The sequence below is a fragment of the Colias philodice genome, chromosome 16 (assembly GCF_061535455.1).
Source record: "Colias philodice isolate Cphi_HAF_F1 chromosome 16, ilColPhil1 Martin Lab GWU primary, whole genome shotgun sequence".
NCBI lineage: Eukaryota > Metazoa > Arthropoda > Insecta > Lepidoptera > Pieridae > Colias > Colias philodice.
In genome coordinates, this window is record NC_143101.1 from 3,785,155 (window position 1) to 3,811,172 (window position 26,018).

The following is a 26,018-nucleotide window of genomic DNA, read 5'->3' on the forward strand; positions in this document are numbered from 1 at the left end:
TATGTTTGTTACACAACTACACAATTTATGCATATTCAACCAACTTGTGTTGCATTTCTGTATGACAAATATATATTTCATGATAAAACATTTCTAATCATACATTTTCCATCCATGTTTTAGTAGAGATAGGGAATAAAAAGAAACCACATTTCACAAAATATACTATTTATTTCATTGCTATACTCTATCACTTAAAAATAGATCGATGTAACAAACCATCGCTGAATCGAACCATTGCTATTGTTTAATCTTAATAAACTTTGTATTAATAATGATAAATGCACATCTCATAAAAATTTCACAAGAATATTACAACCCGTAGCAATTGATTAGATTTCATACAAATATGATCTATGTATAATGTAATCAGAATAGGTACAAAATGAGCCTCCGTGTTACCAAAATATCTTATTGTAGGTAACGATTTCATGTTAATACCAATCAAAAGTTTCCGCCGCGGCCGAGAGACGGGTTGCTTTCGTGTACACTGTAAGAAAAAAATACGAATATTAATATTAGAAATAAAAATTTCATCAACAAAGCTTGACAAAATGCATAACTTTTAAAATCCCATTAAATACATATAACATAAGGCAGTAACAGATATCAAAGGAAGGAATACAGGATTAAACATGATTAAACACATAATATAAATTAGTAGAAAGAGAAATGTTACAGTCACTGTGCGAACCAGTCTTCATTCGACGTGTATGCAAACACTTTGTAGGCAGACTTGTGATTCCTTGTTATATTCGAATCAAACAACAAAATCACTAGTCTTCCATACAAAGAGTCGCTCAGCCCGTTAGTCACGTACACACCTATAAAAATGTTAATCACAAAACAGAATTTCACACATAGAAAGTTAATACACATTTGACATATTATTTTCACCTTGTTTCTAAAAAAATGTACTATGATTTAATAATATAATATTAATGTTCAAAATTTCAAATTGTTATTTTAGAAACAGGGTGTTTTAACATATATGGTTAATTAACAATATAATACAATAAATATATGACAGAATGATGAAAACAGGCCAAAGATTACAACTCGACAGCTACATAAAATTTTCAAATAATTTTACCTTAACCAAAACAACGGTTGATACATTCAAGCTGAACATTTACATAAGCTTAGCTTTGTTTGGAGCCAAATCGGGGAACTCTTGAAACATTCTATTGTAAAACAATGCATGTTAGTAATGATTTGATTTTCCGTCTTATTACAAAACATGGTCTACTAAAATCTAGGTCTAAAATGTATTAAAACCGTGGTCTAAGTCTTACTACAAAACATGTTTTAGAATTTAGAGTTAAACCAGAGACAAGCACAAGTTTTCACTTCTGTACTAAAGTTAAACCATAACTTTATATTCTGGGCTTAAACCAGGTACTAAGTTTTTGTAATAAGATGGTCTATTTTTCTGACGCTAGGGCAATTGGTTTGTATGAGACATGCTATAGCATGCTTATCAATATAGCGTATAAAGCACAGGCTCATTAAATGTTATTAAGTTTAATAAGCTGATGCTTCATTAATATGGAATTACTTATTGAAGCATGCAATCAATTATGCAACTGAATGGCTCTAATGGTATTAGTGTTTCAAGGTCGGATTTTATTTCTAGGCACATTTAATTACTTTCACTTTTACTGTGATGGTAAATGTCTATTTCATACAATTAAGTGCTTACTAATGATATTGAACTATAAATAAATGAATGAATTGCGTAATATATTTTAAATACTTAATTACGTGTTCAGGGATTTTGTACAAATCCACAAGACACCAGGGAAGGTACAAATAAATTATTGAATACCATTAATTTATAAAATAATTATATTAATATTTATAATTTTTATATTTATAATTTTTATGAATATTATCAAATAATGAAAGAAGCTTATAATACTTATAGTACACTTTCACAGTTCAATATATTATCTATCAATTTATCAGAAACCTAGTAGGTATATAAAAATATATATCATGCATCGCTTTAAAAAAACCTATGACTATTAAAAATTAAAATAATGAATTCTACTACATCATACTAATCATTCCATTCGGACCTGAGCACATCATGCCTTATGTAACAATCACAATAACACGTCACGGGATTCGAAACCGCACCCATCTACAGGGTGTCCCGCCGTCGGTATATTAAGCTAAATGGAGGTTATAGTTTTGCATAATATGTCGTGGCCATATCGTAGATTTACTCATTTCATGAAATGGCCAATTTAGTTTGGCCAGATCGTTAAATCGTCAACGTTTCAGTCCATAAAACATTAAAAAATTCAGAATATTTTAAGAACTTGTTTATTGTCAATTAAGTTAGTGCCGCGGTAGCGCCGGCGAATACCAGAAGCGATTGGTTTTTCAATAGAAAACGTTTAGGTTAGGTTAGGTTAGACTTTTATAAACAACGCACGAGCCGAGCGACCAAAGCGAGCTTGGCGCGGCAGCGGCCGGCGAGTGCCAGAAGTGGATCGCTTTTTAAAAAAGAAACAAAAATGGTCGCATTTCGTGAAATGGTGATCCACGTTTGGCCAGATCGACGATCTGGCCAAACGTGGATGACCAAATCGTGAAACGTTCACGATTTAACGATCTGGCCAAACTAAATTGGCCATTTCATGAAATGAGCAAATCTACGATATGGCCATGACACGTACACTGAGTACATAAAAATACTTATAAAATTACAGACGCATTTTTTTTAAATAGATGAATTCTTAAAGCGCTATGTGTACACCGCTAACAAGCAACCTGCCACTTTGCCACCCGCACTTGAGCTATCGTTTAATATTATGTTTTCATAGACAAAATGCTCACATTAGCGAAGCGCTATATGCCGGCTGCGCGAAGCTAGAGAAGAAAACGTTCATTTAACGAAAAATATAGCAAACATTTTATGCCATTATTTTATTGTTTATGTATTAAGTATTTTTTACGTGATCAGTGTAAGCAAAACTACAAGTCCTTTCGCGCTTACTATACCGATAGTGGGACATCCTGTATATTAATCCAGATAAGCCTACTTTGCCTGCCTTTATAGCAGGACAATGTCATCAGCAAACCTTAGGTGTGTAAGTTTTTTTTTATTTTTTTTATTTCGTATCCATATTATTTATTATTTATATAGCAGAACCCTAGGGATCCTAAACCACAAGTGCCATACCTCTGTTGCAGCAGATACTGCGCCATCTGTATGCGGTGCGGTGTGCCCGTGATAGTGATCACTCTGTCACTAGCCCCGGCCAAAGGTTCCGCGATCTCTATCGACGCACCACTCTCCGCGCGGATCTTTCGGATCCGGGATCCCGCTTTGCCGATTATCGCGCCCGCTAGCTGTAAGTTTTGGATAAATATATATTGTTACGTGTAAGAAATAAGAAAAAAAGGGCGTGGTAATAGAAATAATCGTAATTCGGTTTATTATGTTGTCCAACAAATAACATTGTAATATCTCAAGCCAAACTTTTAATCATGATATAAAAATAATTGTTATCAACAATAAGTCAACGAAGATCAACGATAAAGCTCTTGATATGAAGAAAATAATTCTAAAATTAAACTCAATAAAATTAATAATTATACAACATTAGCTCTATTCCTTGCTCTACCACCAAAATGGACACAATCCATATTTATAATATTTAAAGTTTAAACTACTCACATCTTTCGGTATAGTGACTTGTGTGGTGGTCTCTTGCTGGCTACTGTTACTGCTGTTGAAGCTACTCCCCCCCCCACCGCCGCTCCTGTTGCCTCCAAACGCACTACTACTGCTGCTGCTGCTGCTACTGAACCCTCCTCTTGGAGGTCCAAAGTTGCCTCTGGGACCTGACGAGTTGAAGTCGTTGAACGGTCGTGGGGGAGGTCCGTTTCTGGACATCGGGGGCCCTCCACGGGGAGGGGGCCCCCGGTTCCCGGGCCCCACGGGAGGCCTGGGGCCCCGGCTGGGAGGCCCTCTGGGGCCTCTGCTCTCTTGCCCGTTTCCGAACCCGCCGTATTCCTCAGCGTAGAAATCATCGTAGTTGTGCGGGTCGTAGTTCTGCACGGGTCCTCTTACGGGCACCTGTAATTTTTTATGTTTTTATTGTAATGGAGACTTTATGAGTGAAGTGCAAGCTGAATTTATACAAATAAATAAATCTATAACAAATAAGCGAGACGAATTTAATTAATTTAATTTCTCATTGTACTGGCAATCCCTAGTTATCATAAACTGTAATCAGTTAAATTGTCTTCTAAACATATGAATTACAGTAAAACGAAGTTAATTATAATAAATATGTTAAGATGCTTGTTTAATCAATAATAATTCTAACGTTTATAAATTATTTACGAAAGGCGCAATCACAAAAATCCTTGCAGATTCCACTTTAAAACTTCCGAATCGGTGGTTATTTAATTATTCAAAAGTGGGTTCGAATAGAGGCCTAGTAAGAGTAAATATTAGTGTTAGAATTTGAGTGTGAGTTAGTAACTGACTTTTAGGCCGATGATATTTAATTTAACAAGTACGATTTAAACGGGTCTAGTTTAATGCATAATTATTTGAGTTAGACTTAAGGGTGAGTTAGTTCATAGCTGCTAGCTTATCCAAGCATATCTTATTTAACAACCACAAAAGTAGTGTTGAAAGGGTTACAAATGAGTAAAAATTTTACGTCAAGTGAAAGTTAAGCTTTCAGTTTCAAGTTACTATTTTTCAGACTGATCACTTCTTATTTACCAACGGTAAATATTTTTGAAAGAAATAATTTAATTTTAGAGTTCGAGCAAGTTATTCATCGTTTTCTCAGCCAAATTATTAATCGCATTGGCTCTAATAATAAATTAAGGAATTTATTATGTATATGTATAAAATTTGAGTGATTTTTAATTGTACAAAATTTTTGTGAGCTGTGAGTGTCTTTAAGTATGAACATGAATTTAAGGGTATGTATGAATTTGAGTGTGTATACTGTATAAATTGTATCAGCTTAGTAAAATTTTAGTGTTTTTCTAGTATATCTCTGAGTGTGTACGAAATAAATGAGTTCATTTATTTCGTACACACTCAGAGATATACTGACTCAGAGATATACGGTCATACAAGTCAGTTACACAAAAAGATGTATTAAAAACACTTACGAACAATTTAAGTGTTTTTAATACATCTTTTTGTGTAACTGACTTGTATGACCGTAGTGTATCTGTGTGTGTGTGACGTCACTCACCTGCTGCACAAGCTCGAGCACCTCCCGTATGCCGGCCGCGATCGCCTCCTTGCGGCCGACGAGCTGCACCACGCGCTCCGTGCTCTGCGGCGCCGGGTTCGAGAATATCTTGAGGCGAGCGCCGGTTTTCTATACGACACATATATCCACATTTTATTTCCACTATCGAATATATACTATGTACTATATTTTTTTTTTGTATTTAAGATAGCATTTGACTGCATCCTACCCGATGGTAAGTAGTGATGCAGTCTATGGATGGGAATGCCTGCCTAAAAAAAGCCTATTCACTTTTACCTTGAACAGATTTAGATATATATATCTATATAAGTATGTACGTATGTACCTATGCAAAAGAAAGTCGTGTTAGTTACGACATTTATAACTCAATAACGGCTGAATTGATTTGGCTGCAAATGGGTCGGGGGGTAGATTAGAATCAAAAGGAAATAGCTGGTACATATAGTAAAATTGAATAGCCAAATCGCGTAAAAACTAAAATTGGAGAACGGCTCGAGCAATTCGGCTAATTTTTCCATATTATATGGCTGGTTATTGCGATCATAATATGAATTTGCCAGTCACTTCAATTCACGGCGTAAACTGTCTGGTAATAAGAGCCAAGAGGTCAAAATACGGCTCCTGTTATGGCCCAAGGGACGTTCATATAGAGAGAAAACATGAAAAGGACAAAACAACGTCTGCCAGGGCAGCTAGAATATTGTAATAAATAAAAAATTTATTATTAAAAGTTCAATTCATAATGCATAGTAATTGTAGATTTTGTAAACACGACCATGATTTAAGTGAAATTTCTGATCTGTTGTTTTGATTTAGAGCACGATGATAATGCGTTTAAAAGAATAACATTTTCAAAAAAAAGACACTTATATCATTTCTACTTCTACAAATTATTTTAATTTAAGAGATTTGAATATGGATAAAATCTAAAAATATGTACATCCGATTTTGACTTGATATACATATAAAATTCTATATTATCTATTATTCTTTCCATTATTAAAAGCGTATTATATGGAATTAAGATATGAACTATACTTAAAAAAAAACTGGTTTATTATGACTTAGACAATATTTCACAAAACCGAAATATCAGGCCAGACTTTGTGGCACGTACAAGTAATGGAAATGAATAATTAAGTAACAGAAATCTCTATCTCTATTGCTTTGTATATTCATGTGTGTCATTATAGAGACTAATTGACCGACTGGTACGTTTTATCGATGACCTAAATCTCTTCACCATATTGACGGTTGACATAATGGATCTGTGATATTTTATTATTTTTTCACTTTTAATGTCGAGTGACGTTTGTAGGTGCGTAGTGCGCACGCTCTATCAAATCGACCGGCGCACGTGGCCCACCCGTGTCGTCACGCACAAACACTAGATAAGCCGGACGAACACTCACACGGAACACAATAATTATAATATCAAATATATTTATAAAATTTCATAAAAATCACAAACCCATTTTTAATGTTAAAAATTGACCACTGATGTAATAATTCTCAAGTCTCAAATAGAAATCACAAGTACAATCAATTAAATTCACTCGCGTATGATTTGAACCGAATAATTGTCACATGCTCCCGACGTCGGGGCGAGGCGCGACCGTCTTCGGAGACGGTTGACGTTAGAATGAGGCAGGGTGCCGCCGACGTCGTGCAACACCTGACTACCCTCCCCCGCGCGCCGCGTAAAGGTGCACTTGTAGGGCTCCGCCACCCCCGCCGCGCCACGCCTACGCTGTGACGCCGGGCTACTCCAAATGTTTATCAAACTTTACCCGTACGCCTAGCTATGTCACGTACATGCGAATTTTCAGTTAGGGAAATACCTAATTATAGACATTTAGTATACGCCATAGATAATGCCTAATGTAACAGTTAAAATATCTAACATCAGCTGTATTACTACTTAATTTATATGTGCGGAATGCGCAAAAAACAACATAAGCTTACGTAACCAAAATTAGAGGTCGCCTATTTTTATTTCCTCTAGAGCTATAGCAAACGAGAGGCAGTCGACGTGTTAGAACTGAGAAGCACACAATGAGACCGGCAGAATAAACAAGACGTTATGTGAAACATTAAAAATCGATAAGCGGCTAAGCGTTATGAAGTATCTAACGATGGCATCTAGCCAGATGTGGGAGACAAAAGAGTGGTTCGTGGGTCGATACATGGGGTAGGTATTTGATGGTACGACGAAGCCGTACCGCGGCGCGCGATCCGATCGGAAACGGAAGCGGCTCGCGTGCCCCGGCTGGTAATTGCCATTGTCACCACGACAGACCCGTCACTCCGCCCTATTACACCTGGACGACATATGCACTACACTCAAATTACATCTTGCGCCAAATGTCATTGTCGTTATGTTTCAATTAAATGGATACATTGTTTGTGAATTTTAGCTCTCTGATATGAAATCGTAGAGCATCGTATGGCGCGCTGGAAGCTTCGCTAGCTAATTGAAGTGCATCTAACTCTGCGATTCGTAAGAGTGTACGTTAATAGGAGTTCACATTATACATATTTGTTTTAAGAATGCTCATGACAATACTTGTATGCATCTGGGGTTTATTGTATAGACTATAGAGCATTTCAATGATAGCAAAGACTGCGATACCTTCAAGTTGTGTACCACATTTATTGTTCGGTATATCCGTTCGTTCGTGGTTTTTGTACTACTAGGATGTGGGGGAGGGCGATTGTACAAAAAGCTCCCGTCACGTGCGCCGCGGTAACTCGAGCTCGGCGCCGAACGCTTCCGACGGATGGAAACCCCTTACAAACACGTGTTCCCACCCTTTTCCCAACACACAATAACTCCATTGCCGTACATTTGTCCTCAAACCTCAAAGTTCACAATTTCAACAATTCAATGAGGTTACCGAGCCTTGCCTACGACGAATTTCTGAGGAATTATACGACTGAAATCTACGTAGTTTGGCGTTTCACTTAATTAGATTACGCGTACGTACGAAACCCAAATAAACACATACAAATAACACGTTTACCTCGTCTTTCGCATTCATCTTCAAAATATTCTAATTTCTAAATTCTACATGAAATTAAATCGGAGCCATTAAAACCACCACACATAAAAACTTAACCAACGGGATCGATATCCAAATCCAAACGAGAGCGTAGAACTGCGCCAAACTACCACGAAGCAGTTTATACCTGGCGAGATCTTGGGATGGGACGGGAATGTATTGCGTTTTGAAATTTGTAAAGTTTTCGAGTGTCGAGGAAGGTCTGAGCATTGTGCAAGTAGGTAGACCGTGGGGCCCAGGTGCGCGGTTTTTGTGCGGCCTTCCGGCGCGCGGCGGCTGCGCTAGCACCTGCCGCGACAGCTGCCGCCTGCGCACGCGCACCGAACGATAACTACATCTTATAACTTCGCCTAACACCGCATAGATCGACGCTCGATAAACTGACGCCACCGTCGTGCACTTTAAAACGCCAGACTGAATAATTTACGGGAAAGAATTTCTATTTTCTATATATACGGGATGTGTAAGACAAATACGCAGTTGATTCAATGATTTTAAACTTTGTTATTACATCTTATAACTTCGCCAACATCACCTAGATCGACCCTCGATAAACTTACACCACTACCTATAGTTTAGAGCCGACGTCCATAGTTTACGAATAGAAAAGAATTCCTACATTCAGGATGCGTAAGACAAACATGCAGTTGATTCAATGATTTTTATACCTGAAATAAGCTACAAAGGCAATTCACGAAACAGCTGATTGCAAAAAATAACAATTGTTGTATAGTAAGTTCGCTAGGTAGAGAAATATTTATCTTCGTGGATTGGAAAAAAAAATGCTAACGTGCGACTTCATTTACCGGGATAGGAGCATCATTGCGTACAATCTCTTTACTATAAGGATCTAATTCGTACAGACGTCAATGATCTTAAAGATTGGACTGGCCGAACCAATTTTTTGCGCACCAGCTGATTTGAACAAAACCCGTTTTACAATATAGTACGCTGAGACGAATCAATTCAATTGTTGTAAATTGGTAATGTTCAAAACACCTCGACGATGTTGAATGGATCTTTTGTTTCCTTTGTGCGTTCAATCCTGAGCATTATTTTTACGCACTCCGTTGTATGTAGGTAAAAGCGTAAATACATATTTTGCTTGTGGCTAATCAAGTGCTGGCTAAACTACAAACATCGTTCCTAACTCACTTAATCACAGTTATGAAACATTGTGTCGGTGGCTGATAGAGATTGTGAAGTTGTTAAGCCCATTTGAAACTTTGCAAGTACCGGAGTCGTTAGTGATCGGAGCGTGCACTATTAGGTTGGGTCCTCGCTACTGAATATGTGACTGAATTACCTAATGCTACAGCCTACACTCTTATTATCTGCTCAAGTATTTGTCTTTCTTAGATAAATTGTGTACTTTTGGATGATAACATAACCAAATCAATATTAAAAAAATCGTTCATGCGTTCATAATTGGAAAGATTCGTTTTATTTTGATCTAATTTGATTTAACATTATTAGCGATGTTAAAAATATTTCATCATTCTATTACATATAAACTTGTGCATGTACCGTAATGTGTTAGTATTCCGAGTACACACAGCAGACAGATTAGTTTATGTCTAGATCGTGAGCAACCAGCCTTACGTTAATATTATTTGCGTACATGCGATGACAAAGTGGCAGAGCTTTTAAACTTGATTATGTCGCGTGCACAATGCACTGTTTCTAAATAGGATATCGATCGTATGTCACGATGGAAAGCATGGCACATTGTTTGCGGTATAATAAGCGAATTATTTCTCTAACATGAAAATTGAAAATGTTACAGAATGTGTGACCGAAAATTAGATTATCGTCGGTTTATTGCATATAATTCAATATGTTATTAAGAAGAAATTTCATTTATGAAAAGCCACTTTCCTAATAACCACAGCCAATCACTCGCGGGCACATAAAACTATATTCGAACTCAGAAAGAAGCCATTAAAATGTAATTTGGGTGTATCGATTGTTACGTTTTCCACGTAAGTAATGCAAAACTCGTATAATTCAAACAGCTAGGTGAATCTATAGCATCGCTCCGAGATAAGACGGGATACATGCGGCAGCTGCTTTCACATCTGCCCTTCATCCGCCATCCCACGGCCAAAATAACGCTCAGTGAAAAAAATCTAGCACTCATGATTGCCCGCGCCTCGAGTCTCGACCGACAGATGATCGGCGAGTTATGACACATCTGCTATACACCTTTAATTACGCGCGTATACAATATACATATATCGAGAAGTTATTAGATATTCTCCATCTTAAAATTAATTAAAACGGTGCACAGGTGCTCTCAATATAAAACTACAATCTCGCAGACAATGCCCTCAAAGAGTTAGCTAAACGCATTTCAGCGAAAAAACATCCCTTCATTTAAAAACTTGTTATAGAATAAAAGTGCTTGAAGCCAACAAGTCTAGTAAATAACTTATTCAAAGAACGTCGCGAACAAAAGCCGTCACTCTTTTGACAGTTTTTCCAGCTTGTAACAATAATAAAATAAAGTGCGTCTTAATGCTGTTAGAAATTGCATTAAGAATAAAATTACATAAACTATAGACAGCATTTTATTAATTTAAAGGTTGTGAGTTTGTAGAGAATCATTTGAAAGTACTATCAAAGCATTTAATAGATGAATTTTAAACTACCCTCACTCGCTGAAAGACACATTTTTGGATATTTTTAAGTCGAGGATAACTTCATTATTTAGAAAGAAATTATGTAGTCAATTAAAAAATGCGCTGTAAAGAAAAATAAAAGAGAATTGACTAACCTCTCTAAGTTCCTTGATCTTGGTACCAGCTTTGCCAATGACGCAGCCAGCTCTGCTCTGATGTATCAGTAGACGGACATCCAAGTCATCGCTGCCAGCCTTAGTCGCCTAGGATATTATACAATTTAATATCAATTACCTGATTTTTCAACCTTGTCAAAATTTTAAAGAAGTTTGAATTTCTGAAGAAGTATAGGTTGTATAGTTACGCAGAGTTGGATCTATCCTTAAGTAAGCATACCAAAACACCGGAATTTTCCTTTTGGAGCGTTTAAAAGATTACTGAGTAGAACATACTTTCTTTAGTAATTACTAATTAGTAATGTTTATTTTTATATTTTGATACTGAGAAAATTTAAGAATTAAACTAAGAGTTCAATGTTTTTATTCATACGTCCAGGACTAGTAATACTTACATCAGCTAAATTTGGCAAGATCTCTCTCACGATATCCATAATCGTATCCAAATCCCCAGCAGTGATTGTGAGTACACTGAAAAATGAAACACGCTGTAGCAAACTATCGTAGTGCTCATAGCATTAAAGAGAATATATTCAATTACGGAGTAATCAACAGAAATATAATCAACGGTCAGGGATTTTCTGTTTTGGACTGTATTTATGAAGCATGAAATCAAGATAGCCGTTACGTCATCGATACAGTTGTAGGACGCGTCGCGGGATCGTCCCAAACGGAACCTCTGCGGGAATCTCGACACTTCGGTCTCGAAATGGGATAGCGATAGGTGATGTGCGTCCGGCGAGGTGGTGGTGGGGATCGGGGATAAAGCGCGTAACTCCTGACTGTTGACGTTAAAAGATCCGATTTGAGAGTAGTCTGGGATTGTGTTTACCGTTCGGGGCCGAGGCAATCGGGGACTGTTATAGAGGCTTTAAACTGCGTGGCGTGGCGGGTGCGGGGCGGCGGCGTCCAGCGGGGCGGGACCGACAACCAAGAGGCGTTGTAGCGGCGCACGGCGCGTCCCCCTTGCCGCGCACCATCGCGCTTCCCTGTGCGACCCAGGCCTAGAGGCGGCTCTAACACCAGTCCTCATATGTAGAAGCGGTAAAAGAATTTCAAGCAGTTGAAATCCATTGCGAAAGTGGAAGATTTCGAGACTTTTGTCTTGTTGGAGTTAAACGAGGTCGCACAGGGAAGATTCGCTCATAGTTTGGTAATAAATGGTGTGCGGCAAGTGAGTGGCGGAGGCGCGCAGTGCGTCGCGCTACCGACACATGGGCGCTCGGGGGCAGTAAGAACCTGTAACTGGCTGCCGGGGGGTTATTCTGTCTACGGACTAGCCGCTCACTTCAGTCCCGTAGGATCACATAATTCGGTGTTCTTGAAATATATCGAGCTATACAAAGACACGTATTAAAGAGATAAGACAGGTAAAGTATTTTTTGACACTTGTATGGAATATTCTCTCGGTCACATTATAGAACTTGTATTCTAGTATAACTCAGTCTACAGATGTCTCTTGTAGGTATTCACACCTAAATAGACTTCTCTACGATGTTGAAAGTAAAATGGAAAATTCTATAATATATTCATACACTAACTACCGTAAATACATACCTAAAGAATCTAGTTGATTTATGGGAAATACAATTTTATAATATGAATAAATATAATATGGACCTTACTTGATATTAAATCTAAATACTGACCTGACTTCTCAGCTTTGAAATATTCGATCCCCCTTTCCCAATAATTGAGCCCGCCACCTGTTACATTCGAGAACATAAAATAAATCCATAATTATTACTTCATATAAAATTGGTTCAAGGTTGATATTATAATCGAGTATATTTGAATACACACCTTACTCGGTATAAGGAAGGTGAGCTCCTCTTCAGTATGCCGGTGACGCTTTTGTATGGGGCCATCGTCTCCATGCGCTTCGCGTTTCATCTTGAATATTTAATTATTTACCTAATACATATACAAATTGAATCAGACATAAAATCTTCTCTGTCTACAAAACTGGCTTGATGAAATAAAATTTTACTTCTCTCAAAAATTTTAGTAATTTTATTTTTACAAAATTGAGTGAATTTGTAAGTTATGAAAGTGGCATGCATAGAAAAAATAAATTAAACACGTTTCAGGATAAAAAAACGTTTCAGTGGTCTCATGTTGTGGAAATATTCACCTAAAAAATAAAGAAAATCGCTGCATACTCTGGAAATTTTCACCGGCATTCGGAAAATGTTCGTGTAAAAATATTGCAGAGGTGAGATGGCTTTCTGAATGGCCTGATAAGAGCCGGCTAAATCGCATACTTCAGCAATGAATTCTACTTATTTCTATTTTATGGGAATATTTTATTTTATGCAATGTCGAATGTTTATGCATACCGCTCACATTGTAATGGCATGTGTTATGATATTATGTTCTTCGTTAATGTTATTATCCTTAATTATACATATTTATGGCTTATTGCACGCCTCATAAGCGAAGCGTTGAGGTGGGTACTACTGTCACTTCGCGCAAAACATCTGATTTTTCAAACTTTAAATGTCTTTATGTATCATACATTGCACTTGTAAGATAATACATACACACACATATTAAGAAAAAACACTATTTTTAACGTTCATGATATTTTTGATGTCATTTTTGTTATTTAAACTAGTTAAAAAACAGTTTAAAAAAGTTCTGTCTTGGACGTCCGTGTGTCTGTATGTGCGGATCCTTTTTCTTGTTAACACGATAGAGACCGAAATACTTTACTAATCGAGTCTTTTTTTTTCTCTTACGCTTGAGTATGCTCAGGAATAGAACCCTTTCATTTTTCAGGGTCTGATTCGATGTGGTTTAATTGTTATTAAATAAACAAAAATAATAATTAATAAATATTTATTAAAAAAAAATTATGAGGCGTGCACTTTTGGATTTTCCAAATTATATAAAAATGCCCTCGATAAATGCTATATTTTTGTAATTTACAGGCTTTTAACTGAACGATAAAATTTCATAAATTATATTTATGGAATTTATCTACAATCGTATCTAGCTCTAGATGTGAAAGCACCACAATTCAAATCTATTTAATACATAATATTTAAGGTAAACATAAACAATATTTTTGTAAAAAGCATTGACGTATTAAAAAGGGCAATAGATGTATGTATTGCACTAGCATGCAATCGTAGATGCATTATCTTAAGTGTTGAGTCCTAAATATGCTAATGTAACATTCTGGCGGGCAGGTGAACAAGGTCATTGACTCTGCTTGGGTTCGTCGTCCATTACAATAGCAATTGCGATATATTTGCAAACATAATATTATATCAGCTGCCGATACGGTATCCTACGTAGCCTATTCGAAGCTTTATATTCTCAATTATTTGACAACTACTTTTAATCCGTTAAAAAGGCCTGTAAGGAACCTGGGACATTTATGCTGAAGATTTATAGACTTCGCAGAAGTTTAATCAACTTGTCCAATAGCTAGGTTATTTATTTTATGGATAATAGTTAAAAATAGGTAGAGCTCCGCAACTATTTTACAAATATTATTGGAATGTTTTATGTCAGAAAACTTATTTTCCTCAAGAGCAGTATTTAATAACAGAATATCAAAGAATACGAAAATAATGTAACAGAAACTATTGATTGAAAGTCACGAAGGATCAAAGCGTATGTGAATAGGTAAAGCGGGTTGACGGCAGGTGTGCGCTCCACAAAGAGGTACCTAGGGACCGTCTCGCGCAAAAAAATGTAAAGAAAAAACAACGCACCAAATGTCACTACCAGCTGTCTCACCTGCTACCATTTCTTATATGGGCTCGCTCGGTTTAATACAAAGGTGACTATGCTGAGCGCATAAAATAACAACTTTATACATATAATAATTTACGTAGGTATAATTCGCTGAACTTTCCGACGTATGCTTGTTAGCTTAAATGGGACAATGATAAATTCCCGATGGATAATAAACTCACCTTCTCTATGTAATCCGTGCTGGGTGATCTCGAAGTGCGTACCTAGAAACAGAATACTTATGAGATTGATGCGATACGATTTATAAATGCGATAAAACTTCTATCACGTCAACGTACATTATTAGGTTATCGCGTATTATTTAGGGACGTTCGTTTGGCTGGTTGTCCACGAGTGAACTGACACCGGTCGGGCTCCGCACGGGCGTTAGTAGGGCCTCGCGAGACTTTAGGGCGCCAGTGCCGCACATGCGCAGTGCACCGCCGATAACCCTGCCCTAAAGGCTCTTGGTGTGCCCCGGAAAAGGCGACTTACTGAGACATCGAGACATCAGCGAGACCCTGGTACTCACCTAATAACTTGACGTTTTGAACTTCATTCAAAATTTTAAACACTGATTTTATAGTGATATATTGAACTCGAGACTCTTTAAATTTTAGCGGCAACGCGACGTATCAGCAATACATTCTGAATAAATATTTCTTGGTCCTATAAATAGTTTCATTACGTTTCAAAATTAATATATTTTCTAAACCTCCAATTAATTCCACAATTTAAGTCATATGTATAAATTAGGGGATTCTAGAAAAATACAGTAATACCTATACTTCGCGGTTGCAATTTGTAAAATTTTGAAGTCTTACTTCCATTTTCACCCCACGATATATCGTTCACCCCATCTAATAGCCGGGACCACAGACATAGATAGACTACGCAAGTACCGCGATCTGTATGAAAACCAAGCGTGTCATATTTTTTGTACTGACCTTGACGCGTTATGACGTCACGAGCGCTTTTTAGTGATGGTAATTTCATTTTACGCTAAATCGATTAGGACGCCACTCGCGCGGCGATTCTAGTATCGTCCTATCCCATCGAAGTAAATCGAAAGAAATCAGATCAAACTAGATCTATGTCTAAGAGGTAATTAAATAAATGAATCGTAATCGATTACTAAATCGATTCAAGACAGAAGAATGATAATTACCATAGACAGAGGAATGATAAAATAAATTTATAAACCTTTTAATATTCTAACAAACAATGTGTAAACTAATGTGTTTTAGCTTTTTCTTACATATGCCCATTGAGTTACCGTGTACTACGTACTAGAGAGGCCATCGAAAGAAAGTAATGAAACTGTCAATCAATCAATCTTTATGTCCCGTTGCATCAATCCATTTGCACGCCTCATAAGCGAAGCGTTGAGGTGGGTACTACTGTCACTTCGCGCAAAACATCTGATTTTTCAAACTTAAAATGTCTTTATGTACCATACATTGCACTTGTAAGATAATACATACACACACATATTAAGAAAAAACACTATTTTTAACGTTCATGATATTTTTGATGTCATTTTTTTTATTTAAACTAGTTAAAAAACAGTTTAAAAAAGTTCTGTCTTGGACGTCCGTGTGTCTGTATGTGCGGATCCTTTTTCTTGTTAACACGATAGCGACCGAAATACTTTACTAATCGAGTCTTTTTTTTTTCTCTTACGCTTGAGTATGCTCAGGAATAGAACCCTTTCATTTTTCAGGGTCTGATTCGATGTGGTTTAATTGTTATTAAATAAACAAAAATAATAATTAATAAATATTTATTAAAAAAAATTATGAGGCGTGCACTTTTGGATTTTCCAAATTATTTTATTTTTATTTTCTTTTATGTTCGGGTTACTTGGAAAACTGAAAAAACAAACATAGTCTAAGCAATAAGGAGTTTTCTTAAAAAACTCCCAAGATGACACTTTAACTAATGGCGTCCATGTCATAATATTTATTTTTAGTACCTTTGTATTAAAATACTTAAAAGTTCTAGGTCAAGTCGTATTAAATGACAAAAAAAATCTATGCCTTTTTTTCTGAAAAATTGCTCCTTCAAATTATCATTTTTCTGTTCGATTATAAAATCGATTAGAATCGAGAACTGTTGCATCAAATGAACATCACTAACCACAAAATTGGACAGAAAAATGAGAACAGAAAAATGAGAAGACGCTATTCATTGCTTGTTATCATACGACTCGATCTTTACCGTGCCAAGTAAAAGCCGCAATGTATTCCGAATCATTTCGTATGATTTGGTATCCGTGTTTGTCACGATCGTTTTCCACAGATATTCTTTATTTGATTTTAAAATAAATAGTGCATATTCTGATTAGAAAATTACTTACCGGTGGAAGGAAACATCTCTGCTAACTCGGCCACTCACAGCTGTGGAGTTTCTACAGTTTATAACGGCGTAATTCGGCATTTTACTTTATTCAGCTTCACGTCTTTCCTTGGCGAACTGCAAGCGCGGACTGAGTGTAGGCCAGCGTCAAGTAAGTTTCATAATCTTAGTTTGGACACGGGAAGTACATACACTCGCTTAGTCTATCTTGATACATGTCTGTGGCCGGGACTAATAGCTTCGAGTAACCAAATTTAAACAAACCCGTTCGCAGCCATACGTTATCCATTACTGCGTAAAGAGCGTAATTTCTAAGAATAATAAATACATATATAAATTTTCCTACTCTTGGGTTCTGTTAATATGCCGAAATCTCAATTCTATTTCTGGAATACCTTATACAATTACCTCTACCCTATGTATCTAATTTTTATTTTATGTACATATTTATTTACGGAACTTTTGGGTTCCATTATGAACGTCTAGGTGCTCTTTTATTGATTACATTTCAAAAATTGGCAATATGACGTGCATCTTGGTTTATAACAACACCCTCATGTTATAACTAAATAATACAAATGACAATGAACAGAAGCAATTACAGTAAATAGTACCTAAATAATTTTCGGAAAAACCCAAGGTTAGAACTAGAATTGTACTAATTACAAACAATAAACAATATAGTTATGGCTGATAATGAAATCGTAGTGTTTTAATTCAATTAAAAAATTAAAAATTAAGTAAACACAGAAGGGTAGCATGCAACACAGTCGTTAGCCCGTCTATGTACAAACTTCACTTAACAAATTGACCACATCGCGAGCATAATAGATGAACTGCTCGAATTTACAGAGACCGCTTACCGATATTGTTATAATGTTCGAGAAAAAAATTATGGATACATATCATATAAATAAAAATCAAATCGATAGGTTCAAAAGTTCAATATTGCATGCAGCAATATATTATAACTGTCTGGTGTAATTTGAGCACTACTTAACCATTTAAACGGATTTCTTGTGGTTTTGGCTGGCCTGACAACTATGGCGCTTATGCAATGTCTCTCGTGTTGTTTTTCAACGCCAAATTCATTGCATGTTCCCTTTTTATATCCAACAACTTCGTTAAATCCTTTCTAATAAATTGATATAAGACGTTATTTTGTTTCTTTGGATAAGTCAATAAATTAGTGAAGAACAACAAATATTATTTTTGTCCTCTAATAAAACGTCGCACGTATACATTAGAGATCTTATCTTCACGCTAGTTTTCCCTCATTACCTACAATTCCTGCTCGATGTCCTTTCGAAAACCAGTGGGTAATGGTTCTCTAAAATTGCTTTCACAACTTTTGTTGTCACATCAATCAATACCACAACCAAATAATCATTACGATCAAATACATCAACCTCGATTTATGAGTATTTGGCCGTACTAAATATGTGAACATACAGAAATATAAATTGTTCAACCTATTTGTCAATAGCTAATAGTCGACCGATGAGTCGAAGACAATCGTAACCTAGGTAACGAGACACCAACAAAATGTAACAACTATAGAAAGTTCTAAGAATTGGTTTTATAGAAGAAAAAAAGTGTTACGATGTCCGTTCCTAAAGAATCCTACTATACAGGACATAGAATGCATAGGCATATTTTGGCCATAGACCCATGCTTGGAAGGAATGAAAACCGCTATACACATTTTAATTGTAGATATAATTCGCTTAAAATTTGTTTAAAATATTACTGTGGGATAGTAGCAGGTGATTAGTTACAATGCAGCATGTCAAACGTGTGAATACAACGGCTGTCACACCAATCATGCGGCGGTGACCCAATTAAAGTAGACGTAGGTACTTTTTGAGGACTAAGGTATTATTGTCAAAGTATAGAACCAAGTCTGTAATTTGTTCTTTCCAAGTTGATAAAATATTCACGCTTTCTGTGAGAATACCCGCAACCAGCAAGTGGCGCCAGCCGGTGGGGTTCACGTAAACATGAAACATAAAGAAATTGACAGAAGTGATGTAAATGACAAATTGCTAACTTCAACTGCAATAATAGGCTTCAATTTGAATTCGTTATAAGACATGTAAATGTTCTCTGTGAATATTATAACAACTTAAGTGGATAAATTAGTTTTGAATTGACTAGCGCTATACGACTGGGCTAAGGTCTAGAAAAATAATGACTTATCAAGTAATATGTTCAAATTATAAAAATTAAAAAAAAATAAAGGAAAAGAAATTGCGCCGGTCTAATCTACATTAAACATAAAATGAATGATGCTAAACATTCGTCATTAGCTCTACCATTTTGGTATTTTCCGTCGTGATTTGAAGGATGCCGTGTATATTAAATAGTTAAATGTAGATCGTATAAATAGTGGTTCGCCTCGGCTTCGCTCGTGGTTCATGTTTACGTTTTGTCTCAATAAGAACCATCCTCGTACTGCAATAATATTATAAAAAAACTAGCCGGCCGCCCCGGCTTCGCCCGTGGTACATATGAAAAATAGATGTTGGCCGATTCTCAGACTTACCCGATATGCACAGAAAATTTCAAGAGAATCGGTCCACCCGTTTCGGAGGAGTATACAGACTAACATTGTGACACGAGAATTTTATATATAAGATAATTCAAAATCGCGGTCCAGCCGTTCACCCGTCATGTCTTGACCAAGGAAAATAGGGATTCATTTTTATATAGAGATTTTATATTATAGAAGATACATATGTATATCACAAAAAATTACATAATAACAAACAGAAATTATCTTTGAAAAAATACTACTATGCAATAAGCTTTACACCGTAAATTTGTATTCGGAATAGAAATAAACAAACTTAGAAGTTTGAATGAAGGAATTATATTTACTTATATGTAGTTAGTTATTAAAAAAATATATAATAATAAGGATGGAGAAAATGTATTCAATATAATATTAATAATAATTTCCCTTCCGACGTCTAGGAAAATTGATGTCTCGTGACAACTTGGCCCCATGAGGAAATTATTCATTCGGAAATTACGATAAAAACCCAATAGATGTAAATTCGTATCATAAGTATAGAATTCATTCGGTATACATTTGAATAGAACAATTAATGTTAAATATACCTACTTATAGAAGAAATATAGATAAATATATTAGGCTACATCCCAGATTTACCTCGAATGATCCTGGATTATATAAATCCCGGATAAAAACAGAATAATGGAACTTCTCATTGGTAAAAATTTAGAAAGTTTATTTATTTATAATAAGTATTTATTTACTTAGTTAAGTTTAGTTACTACTACATATTTAATTTAGTTGTAATATACTTGAAATTATTACAACTTAAAACAAACTCACTTGATAGATTTATTTATTTTGCAATTCATGGCTCCCGTTGTTTTGATTGAAAATTTACACTCACATCAAAATTAAATCCTTGAAAAATATTTCATCCGTAATCCTGGATCCTGGAGTATATTTTGATTAGAAGCATTCGCGGTTATTATACGCTCGAAAGCGCTCGTGCCTCACTTACTACGCAGCGAGCCGTAAGTTGTATAACCCTGCGTAGAAATTCAATATTCATTTTTGTAAATTGTTACGCAATATCGTGTAATTTTGCGGATTTGATTCCATAGAGATCAGTATGTTTAAAGCTATGGTTAAAAGCCTAAAAACTTTCATAGCTGACAAATAAACACTAGTAATACTAGTAGCTAGATCTTCTGAAGGCAAGATAAGAGATGGCAGACATTTCGGCCAATGCGAAAGCTTGCTATCAAATGCTATGCGAATAAAGTAATGGATCATAATGAAGCTGTTTCAGCATTAGGCTGAATGTATGTAAATATAATATAATCCATTAACGTTACTACTTAGAAAAGTTGAAATATTCCCATAGCCTCCGTGAAGATGAAGCTCTTATTCTGAATCGCCAATACAGGGAATGTAGCGAAATGGCGCTCAAATTTCATGTTCAAGTCATGAATTACATAACAATTAACATTCATTAACGTAAAATTTTTATCTAATGGAATTTGTAGGCTGTTTGCCCTAGCGACCTTTTAGGAAACAGTTATCTATTACGTTTCCTCGTGGGTCGGCGCCGTTTGAATATTTGATGATATATCGATCATAACTTGCGCCGCACCATTGGATTCGGGGAAGGGTCGCTACATCCCAACTCCATATTGAGGTCTTGACTTAGAGTAAATAAGATTCCATCTTTACCTATAAAGTTAATCAAAACACATTGGCTTGTTTGCTACCTGCTACCCGAAGTTCGATTCACGCTTGGAAATGTCAAACATTCGGAATGCCATTTTTGGCTTTAAAAGCTCCAGAAATTAAAGTACCTAATAGGTTACATGCAGTATTTCGGTTTTTATCTTTATTATGAGAATTATTTCGTAATGTGTAAGAAGCAAGATAAGTTTATTAAACATAGAACCTCCTTCTCTTTTGAAGCTTGTCAATCAAGGCATACATAATAGAAAAAAGTACTGCGCATCCATGTAACTAGAAGTGTACATTTATGGTCATAGTTCAAAGTAACTTTCGCGTGCACGTCTATAAAGGCAAAAAGAATTCAAAATGATGCCTTCAACTACCTACGCCCTACACAATGGGGTTGTCTCATCACTTATGAAGAAGAGGTGGTGGTTATGCGGTAAAAATAGCCGAGAATAGTAACAAACGTTGGACGTTTCGTGAGGGTAATTGGAAATGCTTGAGAAGTCTTGGGCGTGCCACACGCCACCGCAAAGTCGAGGAGACATCTTATATTTGCCTCTAGTAATTTCCCCCGCCGTTCTTGTATATTTAAGCGCTAGTGTCGTCCATGCCGCTCTCATGCATATGTCATGAGCCGTTGCCTGGCGACCGTTTGTTGACGGTTATCGCGGGAAAGTAACCACTGGTCGACCCACCACCACAGATAATTATAATGTTCCACTTTTCAATACAGGGGGCTATCGATGCCATTTCCACCCTGCCGTCGCCTCGGCGCGATAGGGATGAGGCGGGTATTGGATTCCCGTCTACGAACCTAATGACCATGTGGTGTGTATTGCATGTAGGGTTAAATTAAATGGTTGGACAGCGTAAAAACAGTAATAAGTACCCACAATGCATTCAGCTACTTAATTGGTGTCAGTCAAATAATATGGAAACAATCATACACCTTTTTCATAATAAATGAATCAAGAACATATTTTATACACCTACTTAATTTAGATAAAAGAAAGACAGGCAGAGGCAGGCTAAATTGAGATAATTGTAATTTACAGACTTAACAGGCTTTACGTGATGAAAAAAGAACATATTATTAAATAAGTTAAATTATTTGTCCCCCTTAATACAGGTTATACCTAGTAAGGAGGCCTGAACCCCAATCCAATATGTCAAACTTATGTATGAATTCAAATAAAGATTTTATTTATTTATTTGACCATTTTCAAGGATCTTTTAGTCATAACAAGTCAATAAATGCGTTAAAAACAACCGACTTCAAACTTGCACTTGCAACATTTACAAATACAGACAAAAATGCTCATAAAATAAAAACTACTGGGCCTATCCGAATAATATTTTTATGGGACCAATTCGTCACCATCCCGCACCGAACAAAAAAAGAATCACGTAAATCGGTTCAGAAACCACGGAGTAATCGGTGTACATACATAAAAAAAAAAACATACCGGCCGAATTGATAACCTCCTCCTTTTTTTTGAAGTCGGTTAAAAATAAGACTTTATTTCTCCAATTATTTCTATAACCTAAGGTAATTTGTATTTTATATTTGTTTTATTGAAAACTAGACTAGATTCGATATCAAGGTTGATTTATTTATTTATTTATAAATTCTTTATTGCACTTAAATAAAAAAGAAATACAGACACTTAAATATAGCTTAAACTAAGTACAAATGGCGGTCTTATCGCTTTAGAGCGATTTCTTCCAGACAACCTTTGGTACAGTAGAGGAAAAAGTATAAAATAAAATAAATGGGTAGTGCAATAATAAATAATAATAGTAGGGAAAACATACACATACATATTTATATTGTTATTGATAATAAATAGTGAAAGGGGAAGAGAAATACAAAATACCATAATATGACATAATACATATTAATTAATAATTTAATAATAAGTATATAATATAAGTAAATATTATGTTTGGCTATGACTAAGGAAATGAGCTTTAACCATAGTTTTGAAACTTTTTAAGGATTGAGCATTTTTAATAGAATCTGGCAGGGAATTCCATAGTTTAGTAGCATGCACAGTGAAAGATTCATCATAAAAATGAGTGCAATGTGGAGGCATTATTATCCTCAACCTTTCAGTTGAACGAACCTCGCTACAATGGCCTCTAAACTCAAATCTTTCCTTGAGGTACGTTGGTGTTTTAGGATCAAATAAAATTCGATACAGTAGTTGAAGAGCATGTGCATCCCTCCGCAAACGAATTGGCAACCATTTGAGCTTACTTCGGAACTCCGGAGGTTTATGAACAGACGCTATCATTATAATAACAACCTTTAAACAAACACTAGTACATATTTGTTTTCATTCGGTTGAACTCAATCAAAATTACTGATACAATATGAGGCAATATTTGTTGTCCTTTTTATAAAACTATAGCAATTATTAAAGTTCATAGTTTTTCTGATCATATAAAAAAGTTTTTTTTTTTTGAGCAAATGATAAGAATTTCTAAAAATAACTAGAGCCAGCAAAGTCTTGTTGTAATTTTTGTAATGTTTAAAATTTCTTATTTGAATAAATAATCATTTCAGTTTTAATTTTAAAGTGCCTTTCAGTCAAGAATGTCTTATAATTAATTTATCACCCATTTGAACATATAGATAGGAGGTCAACATAATAACATAGTGTGACAAGGGGTAGATGAGTCATAAAATTTGACATTGAGACATAAATTAGATATTAAAATTGAACTATGACCCTAGAATAAATTTGAAATTATGTATTAATAAAATAAGGGTAGAATAGGTTTGACAAATATAATCATCATGAAGACGTGAAATGTATATGATTTAATTCATGTGATATCTAATGTGTGTTATCGACTTTATAGGTACATATATTGTTTTCTACGAGGTATGCAATCACTTAACAACTGAATATAATATAGTAGTATGATGGCATTTATTTAATACTCAAAAATCGGTAAGATGGATATTATTTTAATAAAAAAAAAAATCTCCAAAATTTATTACTGGATCTATTTCTTAGTGGCCAGTAAATTGTATAAAATTGATATGGCATAGTGTTATGTGATTTATAACAGAAACAACTAGGAAAGCTCTATTAATTAAGAATTAATCTACCAAAAAAAATAGACTTCATTTCATTAAGATTTTATTTTTAACTGTGATAGGACAACTATTTATCAAGTTGGCTGATTGTTTTTCTGCCCAACCTAACTGAAGTTAAAAAGAGATAGTTACAACCAATGACTCTATTATACTAGTTGACGCAGCATACGCCAACATCATTGCACTAAAAAACAGCGTAATTAATACATACCTACTTACTAACGCATTATCACCAATACAGTTGTTCGCTCTTTCACTCTCATGCACGAGACATAATACATGTCTCACTCATGTACTTCGTAATAACAACTGCCGATTAAAATATAAAAAGAACGTCCAGCCACGACGCTGAATGGTGCGTGACTAAGTGAAACTCGGGCACTTAGCTGAGTTTTTTCTTGCCAAAATAGAGAGCGGGTAACGTATCTAGCTTTTTTATATATCACACAACTTGTTAACTTTTCTATATAAAGTTAATAAAACTATGTTTATGTTTAAGTATATGTCTTTAGCCCAAACATTATTAGGTATGTATTTTACAATAAACATGCATTTTTGCTATCCGTCTGACAGCTGACTATCCCTCATACCACAATGCACAACCACTAACAGTATTATTTTAGATTCTTCTACATTGATCAAAATGATATGACTATTCAAATTGTTTGTATTTGCTTAGTACTTAAAACAAGTGGTGTCTACTTTGTATTAAGGCAGTATTGGTTTAAGAAAAGATTTTTGAGCGTTTTATGTACTAACCAACTCTGTAAGTCTCATACTTATTAGATAAATACAAATAGTGTTTCAATGTTTTGAAATTTAATCCTTGCCAACAACTTAGCCAACAAAAAGTAATTATATTATTAGTATGTACTTACATAGAAAATTATGAATTGTGTGAATAAGTAGCAATAAAATATTACAACCTCTCAACCTCAGCGTTTCATTAAAAACTACATTCTTAAAATTTCTGAAATAATCAGATAAGCATAAAAACAATAGATCTTTACAACACCTAAAAGACCTAAACGTTTTCAAACGATAAAAACAATACACCGGTGGTTATGAGATCAATATTTAGCTAAAATTTTAACAATAATGCCTTATCGAATAATAATAACTAATAAAACTTACCTGATATTGGAGTGAAATATACCACAAAATAAAACTAACTTTTTACGAAAAATAATTGTTATTGAAATAGTATGTAACGCTAAAACAATAAAAATGGCGGCAATGGCAAATTAGAATCGAATTATGGCCACGAGCAACAAAAGTTTTTTTTTAATGTTACCATATAATTAAAAAGTTACCGGTGAAATTTCGAACCATAGATTGATCGTAAATAAAGTTTATTTTTGAACGATAAGACATGACCGAATCTAAAGTGTGTCCAGTCATTGCTATAGAAAAACTTGAGAAAACCCGAGGAAAATCCCCATAGAAAT

General features: G+C 35.3%; 1 protein-coding gene across 4 annotated transcripts; it reads right to left on the bottom strand.

The window, feature by feature from the left end:
* Positions 1-151: 151 nt before the first annotated feature.
* Positions 152-25,838, bottom strand: HnRNP-K (Heterogeneous nuclear ribonucleoprotein K). 4 transcript variants are annotated; one of them, XM_089705354.1, is made up of 11 exons: positions 25,705-25,838; positions 15,050-15,091; positions 12,924-13,013; positions 12,770-12,826; positions 11,953-11,996; positions 11,516-11,591; positions 11,100-11,207; positions 5,241-5,369; positions 3,692-4,093; positions 3,194-3,363; positions 152-490 (listed from the first exon to the last, which is right to left on the bottom strand). In XM_089705354.1, exons 3-11 carry the CDS (start codon positions 13,011-13,013, stop codon positions 445-447), a joined length of 1,122 nt encoding a protein of 373 aa, XP_089561480.1. In that variant the 5' UTR covers positions 15,050-15,091; positions 25,705-25,838; the 3' UTR covers positions 152-444. The 4 variants fall into 4 exon arrangements, with proteins under 4 accessions (XP_089561480.1, XP_089561478.1, XP_089561481.1 ...); XM_089705352.1 differs by having other exon boundaries at positions 12,924-13,034; XM_089705355.1 differs by lacking the exon at positions 25,705-25,838 and adding an exon at positions 15,167-15,703.
* Positions 25,839-26,018: the final 180 nt, after the last annotated feature.